We start from the raw sequence: 10,270 nt of genomic DNA on the forward strand, positions 1-10,270 counted from the left end.
TAGAGTATTTCATCAAAGGTGGGCTATATATTATGAAGGTATCCTTCAATCCAGAGCACAGTTTCGGTTGTTACCTAATTAAATACATCCAGGAGTTCAAATAACCATCTTTACTAATAGTTCTTAATATACTCCAGGCACTTTTTAACTCATAGATGAAGACTGAATACCTTAATACCTGTATTGTAATCTTAATAGTGCTTTATGCAAAAGACAAGCCATTACACAGTTACACTATTCAATGTGACAAGGGTCATCAAGATTTGTCACTTAGTGAAAAATGTTGTTGGCTTTACTGGACAGCACCTTCCCCTGCACCTCATAGTCTTGCACTGACTTTTTCCTTATTATGGATGTCATATTCTTGTTCTTGTCTTCAATTGCAAGCCTTTACCCAGCTGTGCTCCCTAAACTCTACTTCTTAATACTCTTCCAGACTTCTTCATTCCATGAATAAACTTTGAGCGGCCTCTTTTATTATTGTTTCTACACTTCTGGTCATGTCTTCTTCTGGACCATCTCCTATTCTTAAACTTTCTCTTTATGCCACAGTATAATTCACCTCTTTGAAAAGAAATTATGTTCTCATTGCAGGAAATGACTTAGACATGTACCAAAGCCAGTTGCTGGAACTTCATCAAAGACTATTGTATGCTGAAAAGGAAAATAAAAAAAGATCACACGAACTGAGCAGCGCCCTAGATGAAATTAAACGTGTAGTTGCAAAAAGAATGAACTTGACAAATCATACAGGTTTGTATGTATAAAAATGTACTGTGTTAATGGTTCAAAGTTTTGTGTGCTCACGTTTCTTTATCACTGGTGTGGGGAGAAAAATCATTGATTTGATTACGTTAGCATTAGGTAGAAGTTTCTACTTTAAAAAAAGGGTGGGGAAGTAATCTGTAGCCCCTCTTTAAATAGGATCAGTTAGTAACTAAATTAATAAGGAGAGGAAAAAAAAAGGGAACACAATAGATGGCAGTGGTGTCATATAGCAAAGCTGTACATATTGCTAATCAAGTTTCTTACAGTGCTTATTCCTCACTTGCTGCCAACTACAGGGCACTGAATAAGCTATTTTTACTAGTTTTTACTGTGCCACTACACCCTGATAACTACTAGGGCTATGTCTAACCTGGAAGGCAGGTACACCTCCACAGACGTTCTACAGTCCTGGTACCCCTCCTGTCCAGGTGGAGTGACTTTTTGGGGGGACTTTTTGGCCATGAGTGCTCTGCCATCCTGCCAGTGGACCCCAGGCACTGAGGTGTGCGTGGTGGGTGTGCAGTCTCATCTCAGCAGGCAGACCACATACAGCTGGGTGCTTGCCTGAACCCAGGAGCTGAGAAGCCCCATGAGGTCGTGCTGCCCTGATACAGCCTAAGAATATTCCCTCTAGAATTTAGTTTTATCTTGCAAGTAGTTTGTTAATAATCTGAAGGAATGCTTGTAAGTGATGCCAATTAGAAGAAAAAAAAAAAAGAAAACCTTTGAGGGACACCAGCGTGCAATTAAGTCTACTCTAGTGATCTGGCTTCTTCCCATGGTTTAATTAAACTTATTTATTTAAGAATATATTAGATCCTTGCCTTACAGGCTGTTGTATATCCCCATCTATCTGCACACTGTAGTTGCATACAATAGATTAGACAGTTTGATTCTGTCCCCTAAAAGAAATGATGTAGTAGTGCAGGATCTGCCTTCCTCCCTGTTCAGATTGGAAGAGCTACTTCCCTGGGGAGAGAAGGAAAGCTAGAAGGGGCATCTCTGCGCTGGAGGCATTCCACAACACACCCCGACTTCAAAAAGAGTCTGGATGCTACTGAAAACTACTTTTTAAGAGTCCTTATTTGCATTCAGTACAGCGGGCTGGTATCAGATTAAAATAGGGAATTAACCGGGATTGTTACAGGGGAAGAAGAGAAAATGCTTTGTGTAGTCACCTTCATTGCTTAGCCTGTTCCTCCCTGCCTCTTTTCGTCTGTTTATTCGATATTAATTTAGTGGGACTGTTCAGACGCATATAAACAAACGCTTGAGTGTTGGCAGGGTTGTGGCCTTACAAGCTCTAGAATAGCGACCATGTTGTCAACTACCAGTAGCCCCACATACTGTGGACAAAGAGGTATTGCCTAATGCACATAACAGCAGTAGAGAGTGCAAGTTCCCCTTCCCTCTGCTCTTCATTCTTATTGGAGCCAGCTGAATATCAGAAAGTATTAAAGCTGTCAATTCACAGGATTCAAAGCAGAAATTTCTTAAAATCACTGAATAGTTTTCCTTTTATTTTTACTTAATCTTCTGCTTCCCATTCCAGCCAAATTTTATTGTACAACAAAAATGAAAAGGTTTATTGTACGCAATAAAACTAAAGTCCCTTGCCCAATCCTTGATAGATACTACTTCCAAATAAAAATGGAAAGTCCTTGAAAAGTTATGAAGGTGGTTTAAAAAAAAAAAAAAGTTTCTGTGCAGCAAAATTCCAGTTTATTTAATGGCAAAGCAGAGTGGGAGGAGTTGTGGGGTCTCTCTTTCATACACAAATGTCTGGACATATATATATCCATATGTGTTTGGTTTTTGTTTTTTTTTTTTTTAATTTTTCTGTGGAGTGGGGAATCTCTGTCAAGTCCTGATTTTCAGTGGGAATATCTTTTGGAAGTTGAAAAACTTCAGACAAATATTGCCCATTCAGTAAGCCTCTGTCTTCACTCTTCAAGCTGAGTGAATAAAGCTGATGATGGTCATTTGTAAGACTTGTTTTAAGTAACTTTGAAGGGTGGTAAATTTGGGGAGTTATCTTAGATGCATTTCATAGGAAAAATAACTTTCCAACTAAGTCGATAAACCTGTTGCTTCGCTGACTGTGAAACTGTGAGTTTTCAAGTTTTCTGCAGCTTGGAAGGCTGCTAACGTGATTTTGTTGGCTAAAACTAATTGAGGTGGTGGTCTGATACCACGGAGTGCCCTAGCACCGGCCTCTTGCACAACTGATAAAGTGTCTGGAGGAGGCACCCGCTGAAGTATGAATTCCCTTAGATAAATTCACAGGAGCTTTATTTTTCTTTCAGGGCAAAAAGACATACGCATTGTAGGTAGCTAGTAGGGTACAGAAAAATGCAGCAACAGAGAATGACAGACGAAATTCTAGTATGAGAGCCACGTGCTGCCTGTGTCAGGAAAGCAAGATTTAAGCCTTTAGACAACTGGTAAATAAAGTCTGGAGTGATCTTCAGTTTTGCTTCCAAGCAGTTTTCTTAAACATTAGAAAGACCCTTTGCTATTCTTCATAAATACAGTCTTCATTTTAATCCATTCAAATACCTTTTTAAAAACTGCATGGTGCATATCATCTCTGCCCCCATCTTAAATTAAGCACAATTTTTTTTGCAAGCTTATAATTGATTTTATAATGATTGTATAATTAAGTTGTTCAAGTTTTTATTAAATTTATTTTAAAGAATTTTTACCACCACTGGAACATTCAGGACTGTTTATAACAAGGAAGATAAATTAGTGAATTAATGGTGTCTGGTTTTTATATGGATTATTTTTTAAAAATAGGATTATTTTTATAAGGTCACAGTTGAGTTATTTCAACATGAATAAATATTCTAATTATTTTCATCTTTATTTTAAACTAGTAAAGAAAAAATATGTATTCCCTACTTTTCTCTTAACTACTACAGTCTTTTGTTTCTCAAATAGTTTCGAAAGGCCTGGATCTGGTTGTCCTTTTTGCCATAGGACTTTTTATAACCGAAGAACTTCTGTTTGAGCCCTGAAAACTGCCATGTGTTACATCTTGGGGAAAGCATTTAAGTTTGTTAAGTAATTAAGAAAGTTATTAATCATAATCTGTGTTTCTTTTCATTGAAAAAGTTGCTTGCCAACTGTGCAAAAAACAAACGAGCTTTTTTCCTGCTGCTTTTAAAATAACTGCTTACTGTGTTTTAAGGTGGCTCGATCCTGCGACTGTTTAGGCACAGGAAATGCAGGCGGAGTTCCCAGGACGTTCAGGCTTGGGGCTCTGCACCATCGCCTGCCTGGGGGGGTTGTACCGGGCGATTCTCAGTTTATTACCGCAGGGGGGTGATATATATGACATACAATCACTTCTGAGGACTAGTTCTGATTGAATAACCTTGTGTGTGGTAATCTGCTAGTATTCAGTTGAGGAAAACAGTAGAAATACTAGGCTTCACTGCTGGCTTTTTATTTTATGGCTATATGTGGGTTTGTTGTTTCTTTAAGATGGTATGAAGTGGCAAGTGTTAAACTTCACCAGAAAACTCCCCGTGCATCTTACAAACATGTACTACTATCTACCTCACCTTCGAGAATATGAAGATGCCATTTTCCCAAATGTTATTTTTGGGCAACAGAGAACTGGAGGTAGGAAATAAAGTTTGGCTTATATTTTCTATATGTTTATATTTTATATTAAGTTCTAGCAATGAAGCAAAGTTCGGAGGGGGTTTCTCCTTAAACTTTATAATGTTGCCAAACTGAATAAATTTTCAGGGGGATGGCAAAAGCACTTTTACCACTCCCATCCCGATTTCAAGTCTTCCCCGAAGTATTCTGATAAACCTTTTCAAATATCAACAAAAAATAGTCATAACTGAAAAGCAATATTATTTTTGTTCTTAAGTCATGGATTCATGTGGCAAAGATGCATTAGCTGACATTTTTAGTTAGTATATTTTAGTTAGTTACAAAATTAGTATGAGTAAGGAAGCCAGGGAGAACTTAAAATTCACGGTTTGCTAAAGTTAGAAGCAAATGGAAAGGTGATGTGATCATTTGAAGGATATTAATAAATCTTCAGTGCAACTTTTTCATCCACATGAGAAATCAGCTGACACCTGCACAAATCATAGTGAATTCCAGTGAACTGTAATACAAATGATTAAGTTACATCTTCTCCTAATTGTCATGTGATAGGTAAAAAGAACATTCAAAAGCAATAAGCAAATGAGGAATTAGTCGACTATTTTGCTGAGTTTTGTATTTTGTAGAAATTTTGACTTTTCTCTAGAGTGATTTTATATAAAAAAAATTGGCAGCACTTTTGATTTAACTGAAAAAATAACTTGGCCGTGCCCATGACATGGGCTAGTGGTTCTGCTGGAGTAGTGCTGTGCTGTGGTTCTCACTGGACTGAGATCTATGACCCCACAGATCAGTGTGAGTATACAAAAGACCACAGGCAGTCAGCAAAATGATTTGCAAAACCACCTCAGAAAACCAGATACATTCACAAGCAAGCAAGGGAAAAAAAAAAAAAACCCAAACCCAAAAAACCCCGAAAACCCAAAAAGGAAGAAAAGTAGTAAGTAATAAAAGAATGCTGCATTTGCTGCATGTTTAATTTTCATTTATTTGTACATGAAAATTACAATAGCAAGACCACACTTCAACAAGTACAGGTTGACCTTCAGCCTGTAAAATCAAACAAAACCCCCGTGGTTTAGCCGGTTATGTGCTGGGAAGGAACGTTGGAACTTGGCATTTTTGAGCTGATGCTAGCACAAATGATGAAGTCTGGAGCAAGTCACTAACTGCACCTACTCCTTTCCTTCAAAATCTGCTGCTTCCTTACCAGCCTCAGGACGTTTTGGTGAATAGGAATATTCTGCAAGGACTAAGAATTCTACAGGTTTACTGAGACATATTAGGTCACTGACTTCAGTAATGCCCTCTCCAATGAAAAAAGAGAGGTCCTGCTTACAATCCAATGATGTAATATAGCATAGTTTTGCTACTAGTGGAGTCTGCCAGAGACAATTTCAGTTCCTTTCTTCTTAATAATAATAACAAAGTCTAAGTTCCTTTCTTATTATTGATTATGTCAAAGCCATGGACTCATATCACTTAAACTGCTCAGAAAGATTTTTGAGATTTTGATTTTTGGATTCCTCTCTGAGCTCACCTCCACAGCGCTCACCTCCTGTGACAACTTGCTCAGTAAAGCAGTGTTGGTTTAACTCTTACTACGCAGATCTCCAGCTCCATACCAAGAGCTAGCACTTATGTTGCAATACCCGCTTTTGAAACTCAATAGCAGATACCTTTGTGTTTGCCGGAGGTATTAATATCTCCAAGTTCTCGAATGTTGACAGTCTACACGGTGTAGACCTGGTGCTTATAACACAGACACAGGTGTCTCTAACCTAAACTTAGCTGGAGGTATCTCTCCTTCCAGGTAGTAAAGCCAGTGCTGTCCCAGTGCTATGGGAATATTAACTGTCACCAAGTCTCGTGGTCACATCAAATCAAAATTAAAATGTAATTTCAGTTTCCCTTTACCTGACTTAAAATTACATGGCTTGTGGACTTCTTTCTTTGCAGTCTCACTGGTGATGGGTATTCCTACTGTGAAAAGGGAAAAACAACATTATCTGATTAATACGCTGCATTCTCTACTGTACGAACTTTCTGAAGAGCAAAAGAACGACTGCATAATAATCATCTTTGTAGGAGAGGTGAGTTTGCATGGAAGCAGTATGCTGATAGAAAGACAATATGGAGATTTATGTCTCAGTGTAACAGTGTAGGAGAGGCTGCAAAATACTGTTAGCTGGGCCTTTGGGACGGATTTCTTCAGGGCTGGAGGAGATAGTGAGCAGTTAGTGCCTCAGTGTTCATATGTGGAAAAAACCCTGTAACTCAGATGATCGAAGGGTAAAGTCATATTACATTTACAAACACAGTTGTTGCAGTCAGATTTTCAAATAAAACCATATGAACTCATTATTTGTCTCTGAAAGTAAAGTATTGTACTTCAAGAATGAAATGTAAATCCTCCACGGAAAAGTTTCATAGAACCTGAAAAAAGTAAACTTACTCAGTCTAACGAAAAGTTCAGATTATTCATCTGCTGCTTTGATATCCTGTATCTTGCAAAGTACGTTGACGTGCTGGAGCCTTGCCTTCTGCATGTGTATTGGCATTTCTTGTGAAAGAGAAAACTGTTCAGAGACTTGAACGGTTCCATGTTTGGGAGAGTAAACAATGGTCAAGGTAATATATTAGGGGTAAATGAGTTTTTTCTCATTCCAAAATGTCTTGATCACATTGGGAAAAAGCTACAGAAGGGAATTAGCTAGTAATAGTTACCTGCAGATAAAAAGACTGTGCAATTATTCAGACTTCATATTTATTCTTCATATTTCTTTGTCCTTCCGTAAACAACACTGAATTTCATACATATATTCATTAACAGTTAACGTTTGCTTTTTTAGTTCAGTCATCACTTAGAGCGGCTTTTGCAACTGTAATAGTGTCAAACAGAACATAGTTCGCTTTATTAAGTTAGGTCATGACTTCCACTTTTCTGTTTGGATCACAATGGTAAGTAGATAGGCCCAATTTTACTGGCTGTAGTTCCTCTTCAGCATAATTTTCAGGAGCTGAACTTATTTTACAGTTGCTATTTCCCATTGAAGAACCCTGGAAATGATGAGCTTTGCCTAGCTGCCATTCAGAGAAACCTTCTATTACAGGGCTTCAGAGAGTTCTTTGGGTTTTTAAGGGTTAACTTCTGAATAGTACAGTTTCCCGCTGTGGACCGTCCTAACGTGGCACTTTTAACAAACAGTACCTTTGGTTGTAGTAATAGTCCATTTCAGCCAATTTAGGATTAAACTGCCGTTGTTAAGAACCAGTGTCTCCCCTTTCTCCCGTCCCCAAAGTCACGTTCTTGCAGCTTCCATTTTTCAGCCATGCAGTAAATTAGAGCAGGTTGATCGTGCTGATATGAGAGGCGATAAGAACATTTAATTATGAGAGGGGTGGCAGGTGTGTTCACTGATCATGAATCCACACTTTCCTTTTTCCCAGAAAGTTTCGGAAGATCAAGTTAAATGTTTACATCATGGGTTAAGGCAGAGTAACTTATTGACTGAAAGTGAGTTTCAAAGTTGTTGGTATTTTTTTATCACATTTCTTTACTTAACCACACTGCACCTTTTTTACTTACTACAAATTTAATATATAGCTGGTAATGATTATTTGTGTATTTTTAAAAAAATCTGAACTGTTAAGACAGGTATTGTATTGTTTTCAAAGTCCATAAAACTGAGCGCTCTTTAATATAGTTAACAGATGTGTTTTCCACACTAAAACTGTTATTTTTATGAAACAGCAGCAATGAGTAAGTATGTCCTCAAAATTTCCAGACTAAGTGCCACAAGTTTGTTATATTAGGAAGAAACTCTAAATAAAAATTTTAAGTATTGCTAGCTTTAGAAAATTTTGCTTAGGTGACTTTTCTTAACAGCCTCAGGCCTCTTGTGATTTTTGGATGATTAATCTGAAACAGCACTTTTTACTGACAAGTTATATGACTGTGCTTTTCTGGCATAAGTGAAAGCTGTAGAACAGAATTTTATGCAGAAAATGGCTTGGCCTCCTGCAGAAGCAGTGAAAAAACAAAATGCAGAAACCATAGTTCAGTTCTACTTTCAATTACATTGAAAGTTCAGTTGGCTTGAAAACCTCACACTGTCCTTTAGTAGCAATGCTGCTATAACATATTGCTGCTGTTTGGAATGAAAAGAATTGGAGAATAAAAATGAAGTTTTTGCATGTAAATATTCCCTACAAAATTTTGCTTAATACAAAAATGGGTGACTTGAAATGAACCCCCCCTTCTTTTCTTTAGGTGAATGCAGAATATGTTAGCAGTGTTGCAGAAAGTGTTAAAACCAGGTAAGTCCCATAGAGTGTTACACTGAACAGCTAATAAACACATTTTGAGCTTTCACGGAAAGAATTAGAGCATTTCAGCAATAAATTACAACTCTACCATACTGAAACGGAACTGCTAAGAAACGAGGCAAAGGTGCACTCCTGATATGTGTGTCGTAACACACTGTGAAATTCAGAACAGAAGGATGTATATCCGTTTATTTCCCTTATTTCATAAATATACTTCAACTAATCAGGCAAGATCTCAACTTAAGCCTCTGATAAATATTTACTTGAACCTCAGCCTTTTCCCCATGAAATTAATGATGCAATTCAAGGCACCTGAGCCTACATGTATTAGGTCCCCGCTGACTTCACGGCCCTGCAGTGTATTCTGATGTCTGTCATGTTTTCTAGGTGTTTTTGTTTCCTTGTTTGCCTCTTTTTCATGAAGGAATGGATTTTGGACAGCAATCTGATTCTATTTATAATGTTAAATACTATTATATGATGGGTAACGTGAGATGGATATTCTTTGCCGGGCCAAATTGATATGAGAGTTATCAAATGAAGGCTTCAGCCCCACCGCAGTTTTGCTTGCTCTTACCATTCTTTCCCATAGTCATTTTTGGCATCCTGTGCATGTGAAAAACCTTAGAGCAGCTTGAGAAGAACAACTACTAAATTAAAATGTTTGGGCGAAAAAATACAGTCATTGGTAGATTTCTTTTGTCTTACAAAAGCTGCTTTCTAAGAAATGGTGTAGTGTAGCTAACAGTCACAAAACAGGTAAGGCTAAAGGCCCTGAAGTGCAGCTGCCTGAAGGAAGCAAGAGATGAAATCTGCATTGTGCTGCAGTACTGCTGTTGCTGGTTTCTGTGGTGCACAAGCTCATTCGTGAATTAGTTACTCTGGTAGAACCCCACTTTGGCCAGTATTCGGAGTGAAACAGCCTTTCCCCTCTCTTCTTCTTTCAAATGACTACAAGAGAGCTCTCGATCTTGGTATCAACGTTTTTTAGAATATTAACAAAAACAAAAAAAAGTTGAACAAGATCCCCAAAGAGGTTGCCCTTTTTCTTCGCTGTTGAGGCTTTGCTGCATGTCCTGCTCTACTCAAGGGTTTCCCAGACTGTATTTAGGGTGCAGGTTTCCCCCAGAAGGCTCCCCAGGCTGAGCCTGCTAAGCTGAGTAACAGTAATAGCTTCCTGCCTCCAGAGGGTTTAGCTCAGCTGGGAGTACTGCAGCTAGGACAAGGTGAAGAGGCAGCCCTCCTCAGTACCGCTGAGCACCACAAGGTACAATACGTACAGCAACTTAAGCACTTAGATAATTTTTATTATTTCGTTATGGTTTTTGAAAATATTACTGCAGAGTAGATGCTTTGTCAGTGTTACACAGTAGGATTGAGATTCTTTTTCATAAGCAAGCTTGTATACTGTGATGTGCTTAATTTTTAATGTTAGCTTTTTTTCATTAATCATAGGAAATGGCGAACTCCATTCTGAAAACTTATTTCAGCGATTCTATACCTATTAAAAACTGAAGAATTCCCCCCCCCCCCCCCTCCGCCC

The 10,270-nt window shown here is 38.1% G+C and overlaps 1 protein-coding gene across 1 annotated transcript in view; it reads left to right on the forward strand.

The window, feature by feature from the left end:
• The first annotated feature begins 608 nt into the window (after window positions 1–608).
• The window catches only part of MGAT4D (MGAT4 family, member D), a 27,602-nt gene continuing 17,940 nt past the window's right edge, over window positions 609–10,270 (forward strand). Inside the window, exons 1-4 of the mRNA XM_009328768.1 lie at window positions 609–753; window positions 4,258–4,398; window positions 6,358–6,491; window positions 8,672–8,718. Of these exons, the coding sequence (XP_009327043.1) occupies window positions 609–753; window positions 4,258–4,398; window positions 6,358–6,491; window positions 8,672–8,718 (467 nt within the window). The remainder of the gene's footprint in view (window positions 754–4,257; window positions 4,399–6,357; window positions 6,492–8,671; window positions 8,719–10,270) is intronic.

Source organism: Pygoscelis adeliae, unplaced genomic scaffold (genome assembly GCF_000699105.1).
Source record: "Pygoscelis adeliae isolate BGI_AS28 unplaced genomic scaffold, ASM69910v1 Scaffold66, whole genome shotgun sequence".
Lineage (NCBI taxonomy): Eukaryota > Metazoa > Chordata > Aves > Sphenisciformes > Spheniscidae > Pygoscelis > Pygoscelis adeliae.